The sequence below is a fragment of the Barbus barbus genome (genome assembly GCF_936440315.1).
Source record: "Barbus barbus genome assembly, chromosome: 1".
In the NCBI taxonomy this organism is placed as follows: Eukaryota; Metazoa; Chordata; class Actinopteri; order Cypriniformes; family Cyprinidae; genus Barbus; species Barbus barbus.
In genome coordinates this window covers 2,913,282-2,931,333 of record NC_136729.1, presented here as the reverse complement: position 1 = coordinate 2,931,333, position 18,052 = coordinate 2,913,282, and the positions used below count along the sequence as shown (strand labels likewise).

Here is an 18,052-nt window from a genome sequence, read left to right as displayed (position 1 = left end):
GTGGAAAGAAAACATCCAAAATATACATTTAAGAGTTTTGTTTTATGACACTTTATCCATTTGTGTCTGTAGATTTCAATTACAATACATATTGCTTTGTAAAATGAGTTTCTATCTCCACTTCAGCTGAACTTATATTAAACAAATTTTACAGTTTTACTCGTAACTATATTCTAAAGGTTTTTACAGAGGGGTTTGTTTATATAACATTCACATGATCCGATATAACATTGTATTTCTAAAATATGTTGAAAATGTATTGTGTTGTAAATTATGGAAAGATAAAAACAGATATCCAAAATCCCTTCTGTAAAAACCTTTAACTCTAATATATATATATATATATATATAAACGAAGCAAGAACTTTTAACCTGGCTGTTCCCAATATGTTGAAATGTATGCAAATGAGTGCATTTTTCATTAGAAAATGCCTTAACTTGTAAAATAGTTGTAATACAAAAAACAAAAATAAAAATGTATTATGGTGATTAATCAACTGGGGAAGATGAATATAGAGAGACGTGTATATTTTGCACTATTTGGCTCTATAATTTGTCTTTCATACTAGTGGAAAGAAAATATCCAAAATATATATTTAAGTGTTTTGTTTTATGTCACTATCCATTTGCATCTGTAGATTTCATATTGCTATGTAAATATAAGTTTCTATCTCCACTTCAGCAGAATTTACATGAAACAAGTTTTACAGTTTTACTCCTAGCTATATTCTGAAACTTTTTACAGAGGGGTTAGTTTTTATAACATTCACATGATTTTATATAGCATTTTATTCCTAAAATATGGTGAAAATTGGCCATTTTCTGAAATGAAGCAATAATTCTGAAAAAAAAAAGCAAATGAGTGAATTTATAGTTTGAAAATGCCTTTACTCGTAAAATACTTTTAATACAAAACAACTGTTTTAATGTATGGTGATTAATCAACTATGTAATTATGGAAATATATATTAGTTGAACTGTTTACTCTATTCACATACTTTGTTTTTACAAGTAGTGTTAAATCTATCAGAAAATATTTAATCTGAATATTAACATAACTATGGCAGAGCAATGCAAGTGACAAATAATAGTTCCACAATTAACAGTTACACTTATTTTGTTGTGCTAAACATCCACAAACTACACAAGAGAATTTACAAATCAGGTGTTTATTAAATAATAATAAAAAGAATGCAAGTAACACTTCCACTGTCCATACCACATCTATTGATTGACAACTCAATTATGAAAAAAGCAGTACTACAAAAACATGTCAAATAAAAAAATAAGACAATAAAGGAACATGAGTTTGTATTACAAGCACTTTGGATATGTACAAGCGTTTTTGTCTAAAGGCAAAAAAGGCAAAGAGCTGAAGACTGCTAAAAGATAACAAATGCATGTGCAAAAATACTTCTCATCCACAAGCTCGGTTCTTGATCTTCCACAACTAAATATTACGCAATGATTTACTTTACACAACAGGCTAACTTTGGCCGATTCTGCGGTTTGTATCCGAAGCTTGTGGAATTCAGGCATTTTGTCTCTCCAACAGATTACATTGACAAAGTATTTGAAGCGGACGAGCGCCACTCTGATTGGCCATTGGGATAATTAGTCGACCAATCAGAATGCTCAAATCCACTTAATGTTGTTGAACTTTCACATGACAAATAAACACAGGTACATACAGAGATACGAAGACAGGCAAAGACCAGACTCCACAAGGCACACGCATAAAGAGACAGTCCATATTTGAGTGACGGAACGGAAATTAGTAGTTGTTGAAAACTCTCTCTTTTCATATTGAAATGAATCGATTGGAAAATTCGGTACTTCCCATTCCAGACTGCTCCATAAATACTGAAAATGATTTTCCAAACATACAAAAAAAACAAAACAAAATGTAACAGCTGACACTCTTTGGCAGTGACACTTTTTTTCCCCCTCCTTTTTTCCATTCAATACATATCCATATAAAATTTGAACCTGGACTCCGAAATAGTTGCATTTATTGTTTTGTTTTGTTTTTTTAACTCAAAATGCTTGTTTGAAAGTTGCCGCAATTTTTTGCACGTTTGCTCATCATGCAAGCTTAAAACACGGACTGCAAGTGTAACAACTGTACAGACATTTTAATTAGTTTGACATAATATTCAGCATGGGTTTTTCCTCTTTATATGCTCGGCATCTATAGCGGGTCTTTTCTAGAAGGTTTCTAAGCTTTGGTGAACATGCCGACCCTCTAAATCATTTATGATTTTCAGATCCAATGGGGAATGATCAAAGCCTCAAAAGGACTGTGCAAAACCCTCTAGACACAATCGCTGACTGAAATATTAAAATTTCTGACATTACTTGCAACTTTCTATGAACCTTATAGGATTTAAATCACAAAGATATTCATAAAATCAAAAATGCAATTTAAACAGCCATATAAAAACATTAAGAACTTATCTGCTAGATAAATTATTAATGTGTGGATATTTGTTTAATAGTGCGGTACTGATAACCAACATTAACTCAAAGAAATTGTGTTTTCACTCTTTTCTAAGAAAACGGGCAAAAAAAGGAGAGATGCATTTAATGTACACAAAAGAAAGACACTCACACTTCAAAACTATTGCTAAACATCTCTGTAAGAAGCAGGAACAAATAAAAATCTAGATGACCCATTGTGACTTTAATACTTTGTTGTTCTTAATACTTTTAACCACAGAAAAACTGATACCTTCATTCCAGAAAACATGACTCCGATTAGAAAGATTTAGGGTTAATCTCACATCCAGGTCATATATCACCTCAAAAAATTATAACAATAATAAATAATAATTATATTATATTGATTGTAAATATGACTGTAATGCAAATATTTGTATTAGAAATCAGCCTAAATGAACAATTACAACAAATGCTACCATGATGTATGCAATTAAAACTTAAAAAATAAAATTGTCACATTACTGTAATAAAATTATACCAATCATGTCACAAAGCAAAATCCTAAATGTTCCTAAATTTGGCAGAATTTTCTTTAAGCAAATCTTATTTCTTTTATTTTGTTGTGAAATATGACATGGTTTTTGTGAGATTCACTCTTTCAGTTTGAAAGTAAATTAATAATAATAGGAGTTCAACAGATTAATAATGTAACAATCATTGTATATTAATAATTTATCAGCATTTCAAGCATTTCAAGCGGCAATGGATAAAAGTCGGCTGGGTGGAAAGATGCTGAATCTTGTGCCGTCAAGAACGTACAGTTAACACCACAGATTAATTAAACCAGTGAGCACTACTGTCCACAACACACACTCGCACAAACCGACAGGCACTACACACTGGCTTCACTCTCACTGTGGCACAGCACTATTTCATAGATAGTTTTTTTGTTGTTTGTTTTATTATTTTAAAACCACGTTTCAGTGACATTTTGTTAGTTGCATTACCTACCACTCACAAGAATATCTCACAAAAGTTCTAGACAAAATAAAACCACGGTACTTCTGTGAAAGCTGCCATTAGCAGTAATGTAACAAGCTCCAGCTAGAAAATAAAGGGATGTTGCAGCTCAATATTTACTGATCTCAGATCAGTTCAGACGTTTTGTTCACAACTGGCACTGCAAAAAATGATTCTCGCAGTATTTTTGTCCTATTTTGTATTTTATAGTGTTTTCTAGTATTTTCAAATAGCTAAACCTTCTTATATCAAGATAAAGTCAAATGATTAAAGATATTAAGTACTGTTTTTTGAGAAATTATCAAAATCATTTTGCTTCTCAAGTAAATTTATCTCGATTTAAGATTGTTTAGATATTTGTACTGGAAAAGACAAACTATATACAAAATAAGTATAAAATAAGAAAATCATGTTTTTGCGGTGTGTAAAGGTAGTGTTTGTGAATCGCGTTTTAATTGGGCATTCTGTATGAGGAGCTGGTCGCTTGTGCTTTGGACGAAGATATGAAGAAATGAAGGCGAGCTTAAGTGCATAGCGTTTGACAACTGATGAAGATGAAACCCTTGACGTTCTCCCTAAACTGGTTTCCAGCTGTAAAGATGCGAACAAGAACCAAAAACAGCAATAAAACTACATCTTCCCCAATTCTGCTGGCTTACTCAATGACATTTTCACCTCCAGCCTCATGCAGCCTTCAGGTCAGGCCTTGTGCTGATAAGACGTAGTTCTTTTATTAATCGAGATTGCTGTTGCCCGTGTTATAAAGGTGACTGACTCATTCTGTCCCGTAATGATTACATTCTGATTGGCCAGAGATCTTTGGAGATGTTTTATGAAACGAAATAAAACCTGTAGACGAGCTACATATTTAAGCTAAAAGGTCACTTTTAAAAATGAACAATAACTGACACAAAAGCGTGTTTAAAAACAACTAAATTGAAATAGTTTATTCTAGTTAACAGATTAACCAATGCAAACTACTAACCTTCCGTGCGTCAAGGGGAACGCGAGACGCTGCTGCATCAGGCGAAGCGATTTGTGCACAAGTGCACTACTGAGCTAACATTAAATGTTAACTTTGCCAGTGCATTATGGGTGATGTAGTTTAAGACATGCAGGTTGGAGGTCAGCAACGCATTTTCAGATGTCGTCGACCGGAAGGATGAAACAAACTATGCAAAAGATGATTTTTAGGAAATCTAAAAACTTCTCAGTTGGCCGATGCGCACCTTGTAGTCAAAAGTAAAATTGGCGTTTAACTCCGCCTTCTTACTACAGGCGGGAAATTTGCTCATTTCGGAATTTTCATTGGTGCTTTTTTCATGTTTGAATCTTTGTTTAAAAAAAAACTACCATGGCAACCATAGTTTCTGCCAAAATTCCCTAGCTGCTAAGTAACAGAAAGATTCCGAAAGCTGTAACAATAACTAGGTTTCTCTCCAAATACAGTTACCATGGTAGATTTTAGCAAGGGTTAAACTGCATTGCTCAGTTATGCTGGTTATGAAGGTCAATGATGAAAGAGATCAGTTACGCACAGGGACATATCGAGGGTTGTTGAGAGTGATTTAAGCGGTGTCATGCTGTTAAATAGTCTTCGACAGGTGGTGTATCCAAATTTTGTGCTTGGCCCCCATATGTGGCTCTGGGGGCTTTAATAAATAAAAGTGACTAGCGCTGATAAAGTCTATCGAAGCCGTCAAATGGAATGTCTTCAACTCCACCTACCCGCCCACCAGAGACGGTCACATGAGAGTTCCGTCTTAACTGTGATTGGCCAGCATTGTGAAAGTGGCGGCGGTGGTGTGCAATGGGGTGTAGGTTGCAGGTTGAAGGGGCAGGGATGAGAAAGTGGGCCGTCCTAGGAGGGTGGTTTGCTGTAGCCACACAATCCCACCGGGAGATACTTGACGTGAGTCGGCCACTGAGCGGCTAGCTGGAAGAACTTCACGTCGTTCCACTCGCATCCGTCGATGGTGACTGAGAAAGGAGGAAGAGAAATGTTGTTTTCTGCTTAAGCTGACAAGAAAACGGTTTTCTGACTGTGATGAAGGTCTGGTACCTTTCAGGATGGTCTGCTGCTGTTTGGCGGAGCAGATGAGCCGGCTGATGCCCTCGATCATCTGACTCTTAGAGTCCATCTCCCGCTCTTTAGGCTTCTTCCCCAGGAAAATAGTAGGAACTGCACAAAGAAAGCAAGAGAGACATTGTTCATATTGTATATAAAGTGGTACTGATTCTTTCTTTAATATATTAATTTACACTACCTTTCAAAAGTTTGGGGTCAGTACGTTTTTTGAAGGAATTTACTACTTTTGAGCATGGATGCATTAAATTGATCATAAAAGACATTTATAATTTCACAAAATATTTCTAATTTAGGTAAATGCTGTTTGTTTGAACTTTTTATTCATCAAAGAGTCCTGAAAAATAAAAATGCATCACAGTTTCCTCAAAAATATTGTGCAGCACAACTGTGTTCAACATTGATAATAATCAGAAATGTATTTTGAAGCAGTAAATCAGTATATTAGAATGATTTCTGAAGGTCATGTGACACTGAAGACTGGAGTAATGATGCTTACAATATATTAAAATAGAAAACAGATTTTAAATTCTAATAATATTTCACAATTTTAGAGTTTTTACTGTATTTTTGATCAAATAAATGGTAAGCATAAGGGAATTCTTTCAAAAAATATTGAACTTTTGAATGGTACAGATTCATACACCTGTATAAATTTGAGTTTTATTTGTAAATCTGTTAATTCTATTGTTTTTTGGATATATATGATATATAGTTTATACACTCATATAATGTGTATAATTATATAATTTTTAAATATATAATTATATAATGTGGACTAGTTATTTTTTTTTATAGTTTACAGTTGAATTTTTTAGTTGTTTAAATATTTTACTCTTCTACTACTATTCTGGACTTAAGTATGCCTGATACATTATTTTCTTTTTACTTTTATTTGATTTAGTTTTTATGTTCAGCATTGGATGGGTGTAATTAATATAGTAAATATAATTTTTACTACAATAAATTACAGTTTGTCAAACAGATTTATTTCTAAGCTAACATGGATCTTCTGGATGCTTTGAACGTCCATCGTATCATTTTGCATGTTTCATGACGGTCTGCTCTCACCTTTCTTGTTCTTCTCTTTGGTGACCACGGTCATGGCCATAGTGTTGACGGGCGCCTGCGGCTCGCTGACTCCTCCTCCTGGCAGACGGCTGACCTGTAGCGACCAGAAGGCGCTCTTCAGAGTGTTCTTACCACCGGTGTCTCTCCTCTCGCCCTCGCGACGCTTCTCCGCCAGAGACGCCAGCCAGTAATCCACCTGCAGACCGATGGCGTCCACGCCGTGAGACATGCTGGGACTCCTGAGACAGACACATCACATCACATCACGTGTTCTGCATTGCTACCGGTCTATGCTTGTTAAATTTCAACATAAAAAGTGCAGGAATATGCAATCACAGTTCTCGTGCCCCCCCCCATATTTTGCATGTCTCGCTTAGTCAACACACCTGATTCACATAACCAGCTCGTTAGAAGAGAGCTACGTGCATGAACTGTGTTCCGATTGACATGCTCCCTACACAGTGTGCATTGCTCCCTGAGCAGGGAAATCCATTAAAAAGTTTATTTCACTTCGGAACATTAATTCACGGATTTGCGCTGCGCAGCGTCTTCACACACAGACGAAACTTACTAGAGAAGTGTGAAGTTAACGCCCTTTGTGTGGAACAAACGCTTTGAACTGGAATCCTGGCGGAATATCTGGTGATGTCCATTTCGTAGTGCACTTATGACTTACGGTCGAATAGAACAAAGGTTGGACGTGATAAGATATACATATGAAATGTGTTGCGCGGGGAGGGCATGAGGACTGTAATTGGGAACCGTTGATGTAGCCTATTGTGGTAATTTAATGTTGTCTCTGGTATTCTGCTCTTTGAACGTATGTGCGTTCAGGGGGCGTGGCTTTGGACAGCGATTGCAGGGAGGGTTGGACGTTCGCTTTCAGTGCTATCAGGCTAAAGTTAGCATTTTCCGAGATCTCCTACTGCACCTTTAATAATACTAGTACATAAACATTATATAATTGTATATTAAAAGGTTGAACCGCCAAAATTCCCTGTGGAAAAATGCAGCTAAATGGTGACAAAGCTGGTTTCACACGGTTTCTACAGGCCCGAGCTGGTTTTTATGGTCGGACTTCCAGGTGATGGGTACATGCCTGAGCAGGTAGACCACCTTGCATCAGCAAAAAACCAGCCTGAGCTCCTTTATTCCGCACGACCTGCTTTCTCCAGCAGGATTAGCAAGTCATTCGTCAACCTTGTGACGCTAGAAATTCCCTAAACAATCCAGACGTGAGCATGAGCCGATCCTGAAGTCACTCACCCCTGCACCGCCAAAACGCCGCCCATGGACGGAGACGAGGGGGGCGTGGCCGTCTCCTTCAGTCCGCCGGCTGAGCCGTGAGAGGGCGGAGCCGTGGAGGGGACGGCTAAACTCACAGCCACGCCCTCTTCAGAGTCGCCTGGGAAACAGAGACGGACACACGGTGAGCTTCTGTCACACTCAGAATTACTAAAAGCAATCAGCGCTTCGGTTTCTATGGAAACACACACCTGCTGCTGATTGGCCAGGCTCAATCAAACCCACTTTCACCACCTGAGAGACAATCATAACAAATAAATAGAGAGACACGCAAACAGAAAATACAATATAATATTACCCCTCAAAAAAGTTCATTTCATTTGACTGATATCATACATGATAAACAACATATGGTGCTTCGAGTGACACTCGAGCTGTTTGCAATAAATATATAAAGCAAAAAAAAGAGATAGGCAGACAGACATAGAAAAGGACATAAAAAAAGATGACTAAAATAAAAATATTAAAAATAAATTCTTGGGGCACATATTACCCCTCAAAAAAGTAATATGTTTAATCATTTCATTTATTATAATACATGACAAAATATATGACAAAGCAACAAATATATATACGGCAAATTTATTTGTCATACCGCAAATAAAAGATTAATAAAAACAAAAGATAAAAGGTTAAAAGGGAAAGTAAATTCCAGGGGAAAATATTATCTCTCAAAAAAAGTACATTTTGGAAAGGTTCATTTAATTTATTGTTATACATGGTAAAAGATCATTTATTAAATATTTAGAGTTACATTTGTGCTCTTTTGCAGAAAAAAAGCACTGAATAACACAGTCATAGGACAAATATACATGTATTTTAATTAATCAATGCAAAATGCAATATTATGGATAGTAAGAAATACTTGTGAATAAAATAAAAAAATTAAAAGAATAAAAATGGATTAATAAAATAAAAATATAAAAGGTAATGATAGAATATAATATTAAATGCTTTGAGTGATGTTTGTGCTGTTTGCAGCAACAAATAAAACATTCTCAAAATTTAATTGTCAAATGTATGTTAATTTATGCAAAACGCAATATTATGGCTAGTAAGAAATGCGTATGGGTGCCATTTTTACTCACCCCAATGAAGGGAATGAATTTCTGGTAGGAATCTTCGTCTCTCCTGAAAGAGGAAGGGATAAGTGAGTTGTGTGTGAAGAGCAGTGAATGAAGTGCAGCTGTAATGAGAGACGGAGCCGTACGTTCTGTGTTTGCAGGTCAGCATGGCCTCAGCGATGGGCAGCTGGTGTGTGAGAGCCGCTCCGCTGATGTACTGAGCCACACGCGCCGCCACGTCCACCGCGTCTACACACACACACACACACACACTCGTCAACTACAACAACATACAGCTGCTGGGTTAAACGGGTGTGTAACGGATCAGATATCTGAACATCACAAATTATATCAGTTTACTATTTTTGAACAAATAAAAGATATAGCAATTATAAAAGGTATATTAGTTTGATATTTTTTGAAAGAAAATCTAACATTTTCAAGTTTTTTTCCCCCATTCCATTCATTAAATTTTTGAAGAAAACCATTGCATAATATAATTTAAGACAGGATATTTTTGTCAGTTTTATAAAACTCATAGACTAGTAATTCCTCTCTTTCAAATGAAAAAAATAAATAAATAAATAATAGGCAGCTCTTGCTGTGCAGTGTGTGGTGTGTGTGTGTGTGTGTGTGTGTTTGTGTGTGAGTGTGTATATTGTGTACCCGTCTGCGGTGGCTCTGATCGGTTGAATGTGTCTCTCCAGGCTCCGTCTAGAAAGGCTGCGCTGTAACGGTTGTCAAGGGCACCCAGGTGCTTAGCAACAGGATGAGAACCTGACCCATTTTAAAGAAAGAAAAATACAAACAGAAACACTGAAATTTACATCCAATAAAGTGACCCTGTATCACAAAACCAATCAATTTCAATTTGTTTTATCTGAAAGCAGAATAAACCATCTTTCCATTGATGTATGGTTTGTTAGGATAGGACAATATTTGAAAATCTGGAATCTGAGGGAGCAAAAAAATCTAAATATTGAGAAAATCACCTTTAAAGTTGTTCAAATGAAGTTCTTAGCAATGCATATTACTAATCAAAAATTAAGTTTTGATATATTTATGGTAGGAAATTTACAAAATATCTTCATGGAACATGATCTTTACTTAATATCCTAATGATTTTTGGCATAAAAGATAAATTGATGATTTTAACCCATACAATGAATTTCTGGCTATTGCTACAAATATACCTGAGACTTATGACTGCTTTTGTGCTTCAGGGTCACACATATCCTCATCAAATAGCAAAAAGATCTATCTATCTGATGTTCTGAGTTGTGTTTTCTTACCCAGAGGCACGACCAGGAAGCGGAGGTGATTGAGCCAATCAGACGTCTTGTTGGCCAGCTGAGTGACGAAGAACTGCAGCACTGATCCCAGATAACTCTGACCGCCGACCACCGCCACCTTCACCGGCCGCGGCATCGACGAGTTACAGTTACAGCTGCACACACAGACAGATGAGATCAGATTACACGGGACTTCATGCTTCAAGCTCCGTTTAACTCAATTAACTTACAATTTCTGTATCCGTGTGAGCAGAGCCGAGAGAACGGCCTGAATCTCTGCTCCAGAACACGTGCAAACCACAGGATGCTTCTGAACCTGAAGCTGCTCTGCAACATACTGCAAACACACACAAACACACTGCGGTACAGTCACGGTAAAGACATCTATATTGATATAAAAGATTTCTGTTTTAAATAAATGCGGTCCTTTTGAACGTTCTATTCATCAAACAATCCTAAAATAAAATGCATCACAGTTTCCACAAAAATATTGGGCAGCACAGCTGTTTTCAACATTGATAATAATCAGAAATGTTTGTTGATCAGTAAATCAGTATATTAGAATGATTTCTGAAGATCATGTGACACTGAAGACTGCAGTAATGATGCTGAAAATACAGCTGCGTCACAGAAATACATTACAGTTTAAAATATATTCAATTAGAAAACAGTTTTTTTTATTGTAATAATATTTCATAATATTACTGTTTTACTATTTTTTCATCAAATAAATGCAGCCTTTTACACTCTAATTACTTAGCTAATTAATTAGATCATTAACTGATATAATGAATAATAATACTTTGTAACCATTAATGGTCCAAAGTTGCACTTATAAACTATATTGCTTAGCGTAAGAACTGATTATTGTGTTAATTAATACAAATAAATATTTTTGACAGAACATTGCTGTCTTTCATATCAAGTTGTGACTATTTTAAAGAAATGTTTTGCATTATGGTCAAATTCCCACATTGCACTATGTCTAAGAACAGCATTTTACCATGGTAAAAATACAAAAAGTCATTAGGAGTCTGCTTCAGACACAGACACACACACACACACACACAGACACACACACACAGACACACACACAGACACACACACACAGACACACACACAGACACAGACACAGACACACAGACACACACACACAGACACAGACACACAGACACAGACACACAGACACACACACACACAGACAGACACACACAGACACACACACAGACACACACACACACAGACACACACACAGACACACACACACACACACACAGACACACACACAGACACACACACAGACACAGACACACACTCGTGTACCTGTCCTTGCCAGTCTGTGCCATTGATCAGGATGAGACTTTCAGGAAGAGCAGCATCAGATAACAGAATCTGATTCAACTGATCATAGACAGCCTTCCTGAGGACCTGCAAACACACACACACACACACACACACACACAGCGATGAGTCATCCAAACATGAATAATTCACAGTGACTCTGCAGAACAAGATGAAACACCGCATTAACATTCCTTATTTAAAAAGCAAAGAGAGCAAAGAATTGGAGGGAATCCGAGGAGAGCCATGTTTGGAGAAAGAGAGAAACCCTGTCTACACTCGTCATTAACGGCCATACATTACAGGAATAGTTCACCCAAAAATGAACATTTCCAAAAAATGTCCTCAACCTCAGTTCATCCGAGATCTAGATGAGTTTGTTTCTTCATCAGGTTTGTAGAAATGTGTCTCTGCATCAGTGTCTCAGCAATGGATGCTCTGCAGTGAATGGGTGCCGTCAGAATGAGAGTCCAAACAGCTGATAAAAACATCACAATAATCCACACCACTCCAGTCCATCAGTTAATGACTTGTGAAGCGACAAGATGCATGTTTGTAAGAAACAAATCCATCATTAAGATGTTTGTAACTTTAAACTCTTGCTTCTGGCTAAAATATGAGTCCATGATCTATAATAACGCTTCCTCCAGTGAAAAAGTCTCCTGTTGTCTCTCTCATCAACACATATTTGTTTAGAACTGTTTGGGCTTGTAAACAGTGCTAGATCTGTGCAGATTTCTCTCCTGATTCAAACGAGATGACTTTCACTGGAGGAAGCGCTATTGTGGATTACGGACTCAGTCGAAGCAACAGATTGAAATTAAAAATGTCTTAATGATGGATTTGTTTCTTACAAACATGCATCTTGTCGCTTCACAAGTCATTAACTGATGGACTGGAGTGGTGTGGATTATTGTGATGTTTTTATCAGCTGTTTGGACTCTCATTCTGACGGCACCCATTCACTGCAGAGCATTCATTGCTGAGACACTGATGCAATGCTACATTTCTCCAAATCTGATGAGGAAACAAACTCATCCACATCTTGGAGGACCTGAGTGTGAGTAAAGCTTCATTTCTGGGTGAACTACTGCTTGCTAAATACAGACGTAAACGGAGTCTAAATCCTGGTACCTGTGTGCTGTGTCCGAGTTCAGGCGATCTCTCGCTGTCGGAGCTGTTGGCTCGTTCGCTCAGCGGTTTGGAGAGCTGTCGGTCTTTCACAGGAGTGCAGCGCTTACGGGGTGTGTGTCCTCCATCCAACCTACAACACACACTTTGTTTTGATTGGGCTTTGTTTTCTCTGCATTATTTGACTGTGTTTCTAGCCTAGCAACATTATAAATTACATAACGGTCACTTTTGATCACTTTAATGCATCTTTAAAAACTTTTGAACGGTAGTCTATAATATATTATATTATATTGTATTGTATTATATTACATTACCTGGGCGATGGCATGGACTGAAGCTCGTTCTTGCTGGTTTTTAGGGGTGTTCGTGGTTTTTCAGCCACAGATACAGTTATAGAGGGTCCGACTTCACTGAACAACTCCTGATCATTCAGTTCCTACAAAACATACACATATTCAACACAAAAGAGCATTAAACATCATAATAACCCAAAGAATTCAAGTCATGCAGAATCTCAGGGCAAATGTATGTAATATACATTGAGGCCAGAAGTATTTGGACTGGATGTAAACAGTTTGTCCTCAATGTCTTTGAACCAGCTGCTGTTTTTAGAGTAATCCACAGCTTTTTGTCAAATGTTTCGCTTGAAAAGCATGCTTGTTCTGTCTTTCTAGTTCGATTTGTATTACACTGTAAAAAATATAACTACACATTTTCCAGTCTCAAACACTAAAAACTGCTATTTTCTTGAAACTACATAAAAACCCTTGTCAGACCAACAAAATTACCCCAAATGTTGTCCCAACTAGTCAAACACAGTTGACTGAAAGAATTTCATATTGTTAATGTTAAGGCTTTGTGAGTTCCCAGCATTCATTGCAGCATGAATAAATTACAGGATTATTGTTAGTTATTTGCTGTAATGTGATGAAAAGAGCTCATCTTTTTAACATTTGTTGATTGCCACCGTTCTCTACATATTAAACTAAGTTATCCATTAAGGTTTGTCCTTCATAAACAAACATAAATTTGATAATGTGGTGACTTTACACACTCTTTTTCTTCCAGGAAACGATGAATGACAGTAATTGTTGTTTCAGTTATTGTGACAATATGTTTTCTATTATCAAAATAAGCCAATCAGCATTGCGTGAACAAATAAATGTACATTGGCTAAACGAAGTATCTTGCCGAGAAGAACTGTTGTTGAGAACTCAAAAGTCTTACTGCATCAAGTTGCCTTATTTATTTACATTTTCTCAACTATTTATTTTTTTTTTTTCACAGTTTTGGTAAATGTAAATATATGCATATATGCATTAAGTAGGGTTATTATAGTTAACTAAGACTAAAAAACATTTCTATTTCAGCGAATAGCCAGGCAAACATTTCTCATTTCCGTTTAGTTTAACTTCAAATACTAAAATATTTCAAACTAAATATGCTAAAACTAATAAATAGAAATTCATAAAAATAATATAGACATAAAATAAAACAAAAATGACAAAAAGCACAACAAAATTACTAAAACTAATTAAATTTTAAATAAAGACAGAACATCATAAAATCATAAAATCTAATAAAAATATTAACAAAAAATGATAACAATATATCAAATGATGGTAAAATAACAGCTGTGACTCCAGAGTCCAGATGCATTTGTTGGCGCTGTGTGTTTGTGTAGATATCAGTGTAGTTCTGTCTCACCAGCGTGTCCGTCTCAGACAGGGGCTCATCCAGGTTGCGGCTGCGCGAGTGTTTGAGCTTATCAGACGGCGGCTGCTCTCCCTGCTGGAAACACACAGGAAATACAATCACTAACACACAATAACCACACACAAATAAAAAAAAATAGTAGTGTGTGTCATTTTAATATCCTAAATAATTGAAATAATAGTTTAAATGTTGCTTTGATTCATTCAGATGGTGACTGATTCTGTTTATTCATAATATTTGTCAGATTGATTCACACTGATTAAAAAAAATGAAAGAAAACGATGCGTTGTTACAGAAAGAAAAGGTAAGTTTAATAAAGACTAATTCATATTACCTTATACATGCCTAATGTTTAAATACTTTAATATACGGAGTCATGCTTTGCACGCTATTTCCACGCATGCATGTCACGCTTTCTAAAAACTGCTCGGTCTGAAACGTCAGCTTCTGTTTGTCTGGGGAGTGTTGAGGAGATCATATGCAGTATCTGAACTCACGGGACCGAAGGGGTCTCTGCTCAGACTGCCTTTACTGTTCAAGCTGCCGATCTCCGTCTGAGAGCTCGACTGGGACATTCCCTCGAAGAACGGCCTGCGAAAGACACAGAGTGATTCGTTAAAACAGAAATAAAGAACGAGCACAGGCAAACTGGTTCGTCTCTCATCTCTCGGTTCATTACTTACTGCTAAACTCAAAGCATCTGTCTGTGATCTTTTCTAAATGAGGCACAAAGATTCAAGAAGCACTGAACACTCCCTCAGTCTCAGTTACAAGCCATGCTAAATACCCAGCAGACGGAAAACATGAATCATATGCTCTCCTTCGATGCTGATTTTTGTTCATATTGAGGCCTCATATTAATGCATTCAAAATCTGCATATTTAGTCATTTTGTGATCTGTATTAGAAGTTAGGGTTAGTTTTTTTTTCCTCAAATTGATCCATTTAGCTTTTTTTATTTCAGTTTTAATTTAATTTTAGCACTTCAGCTTAAAAGAAGGCAAGATTTTTATTGAAGCTTTTTATCTAATATTTTTATTTTATTTAAATTTCAGGTTTAATTCATAACATAAATGTTTTCATCTAAAGCATATTGTAACTCATTTATTACTTAATTAACATTAATAGCCACTCGTTTGTTTAAACATCTTGCATGTTAACACAAAAATGTTTTGTTTAATTTATAAAGTTGAAAAATTCTTTCAAATTAATACACACTATAGCTAAACCAGTGTGTTCCAAGTACAGCACATTTTTATAATATTTATAGACCATTGTATTTGACTCAATCAATACATAGAAAGGATAAAATCATACAATGCTAGTATTACTATTATGAACTTGAATTTTAGATTTTAATTTTAGTAACTATGTGTCATTTTAGCATTTTTTGCTAGGGTTAAAAAAAAATATTTAGCTTTAATTCATTTTCTTTTCTTTTTAATTCATTTTTATTTTATTATTATTATAAAAAAATAAAACTATTTTAATTAGTTGCCAAGGCAACATTTTTAATTTTCAGAATTTTTTTTTTTTTTAAGTTTACATTTTTCATTCATTTAAATTTTTTATATTTTATTATAATTACTGAGAACAATTTTTAACTTTTATTTTTAGATAAAATAACCTAAAATAGCTTTATTGCTAGGTATTTCTCACTGTCTGTTTTAAATAAGAAGAAACTAAATGAGATAGTTAATATGGCTAATAAGACTGCAGGTAAACAACAGCTATGTGATTCTCGAGCTGTGAGGAACAGCCATGCAGTTCTTCAGGATGCATCACATCTCTTCATGCCGAATCAGAGTTATTACCATCTGAACTGCCAGTGCACTTTTACATCCTCCAGTATTAGCTCTGTTCAGTTAATCTTTGTGATATCACAGTTGTCATTTCACATCTTTGGCAGAGATTCTGTTGCTGTGAAAGGGATGTTGTATGTGTAATGTGTTGTAACCGGTTGATATTTGTTTGTATTTGTTGATTATTTTATTTTTTATGTAAATATTTCATGTTCAAAAATTAAATTAGTTCTCTGAATGAATGCTATTAAACCCCTCATATGAACGTCTGCATGACATGCATCATTCAGTGTAGACAGTTTAGTTAGCGTCTGTATTATGAAAATAATCGGCGTAAACGAGTCTTCTTGAGAGAGCTGTGAGTAAGGGCCGTGTTGCCAGATCCAGCTATTCTGGACTTGTCTTTTCCACATAATTTGACATTTTTGAAAGTTAATAAAGTAGGACTTTGCAGTTTAGGATCAGCGACATCTTTATCTGATTTGCAAAAGGATTTGAAATAATTTCGGTTTATTTTTCTTACATTCGTTTAATAGCAATATCTGGCAACACTGCATCGCCGGCACTTAAACTGACAGTTAGCAAAAAAGCCCAAGGACAGGTTAGATACCACATTCAGTAAGACAAACAAACAAAAAACATTATCAACACTGTCACAACAGTAGCATTTAACACTAGCACACAGATCTGTAGACCAGAATGAAATGAAATACGCAAGCACTAGCCATGAAGAATCAGTAGTTACTTAATTTAACTTGGATATTAAATTAAAATAAATTAGTTAAATTCAGTAGTTAAATGTTCACAATGCTAAAAACACTCAGAGCACTAGACAAATGTATCATCAGCAGTGGTTATTAATAAAAACTATAACAGTAATATGTATTGTTGTTGCATGAATAATAAAATTATCCACCCCTAACTATAATAACTAATTCTGATGCAATAAATAGGGTATGATTTAAAAATGATCATTTTTCCAAAACTGAGAAAACATCATTCACCCTTATTTTAAAGTGTTTATAGTGTATATAATGAGCTGTTATTATAGCACAATTGTTTTGCACCCCCTCACTAACATCTAAAGCCTGGCTCCGGCCGGGTGTCCCAGTAAACAGCGGTAGCGTGCGGAGGAGTGGAGGAGCAGCAGAGGGCGCCGCAGACACACACTCACCTGAGTTTGGGTTTGGGAGTGCTGAGGATGCTGTCGGTCTCCTCCATCTCCGGCCCGCTGTCGCTGGGGTTGTACATCTCCAGACTGTCATAGAGCTCATCCAGGTCCTCCTCCACCTCCTGGATCTGCTCACGGGACACATGCTCCAGCCCGAAACCCACCTGCATCACAAACACACCGCTGCAGATCAACACACAGCCATATTCCACACACTATATGACTAAATAACACAGTAAATTATGACAATTATCAGTTACTTTCTTATCCTGAATGTTGCAATTCATTTTTATTTTAGTACTTCTGTGTATTTCATTTAGTTGCATTTTTGCAGTTTTTTTAAAGGCACAGTACAACAACAACAAAAAAAGAAAATTCTGTCATTATTTACAGATGCGTATAACTGGTATTTTCCCTTCATTCCAGGGTGGGAATGTTGAGGTGTTGTGAATGTCAGGAAATAATAAGGTCAGAGCGGCGCGATCACAGTCATATTTCAGCAGCTTTAATGGAGTCGTCAGGTGAGAAAAGCAGACGTTACCTCATCCGACACCTTAAACCTCTTCAGCAGAGCCACAAACTTCTGCTTGATGTTCGGTTGCTGGAGAA

The 18,052-nt window shown here is 36.0% G+C and overlaps 1 protein-coding gene across 2 annotated transcripts in view; it reads right to left on the bottom strand.

Moving 5' to 3' along the window:
* Positions 1-3,064: 3,064 nt before the first annotated feature.
* Positions 3,065-18,052, bottom strand: part of LOC306871784 (phosphofurin acidic cluster sorting protein 1-like) — a 56,858-nt gene continuing 41,870 nt past the window's right edge. The window contains exons 8-24 of one of the 2 annotated variants that reach the window (XM_079419942.1): positions 17,985-18,044; positions 17,447-17,607; positions 14,969-15,062; positions 14,463-14,546; positions 13,070-13,191; positions 12,756-12,885; positions 11,604-11,708; positions 10,511-10,617; positions 10,281-10,435; positions 9,655-9,765; positions 9,135-9,237; positions 9,013-9,055; positions 8,116-8,158; positions 7,886-8,024; positions 6,620-6,858; positions 5,525-5,644; positions 3,065-5,442 (exon numbers count right to left, since the gene is read on the bottom strand). In XM_079419942.1, coding sequence (XP_079276068.1) covers positions 5,324-5,442; positions 5,525-5,644; positions 6,620-6,858; positions 7,886-8,024; positions 8,116-8,158; positions 9,013-9,055; positions 9,135-9,237; positions 9,655-9,765; positions 10,281-10,435; positions 10,511-10,617; positions 11,604-11,708; positions 12,756-12,885; positions 13,070-13,191; positions 14,463-14,546; positions 14,969-15,062; positions 17,447-17,607; positions 17,985-18,044 — 1,935 coding nt within the window. In that variant the 3' untranslated portion in view covers positions 3,065-5,323. The remainder of the gene's footprint in view (positions 5,443-5,524; positions 5,645-6,619; positions 6,859-7,885; positions 8,025-8,115; positions 8,159-9,012; positions 9,056-9,134; positions 9,238-9,654; positions 9,766-10,280; positions 10,436-10,510; positions 10,618-11,603; positions 11,709-12,755; positions 12,886-13,069; positions 13,192-14,462; positions 14,547-14,968; positions 15,063-17,446; positions 17,608-17,984; positions 18,045-18,052) is intronic. The other variant, XM_079419943.1, reaches the window with a different exon arrangement.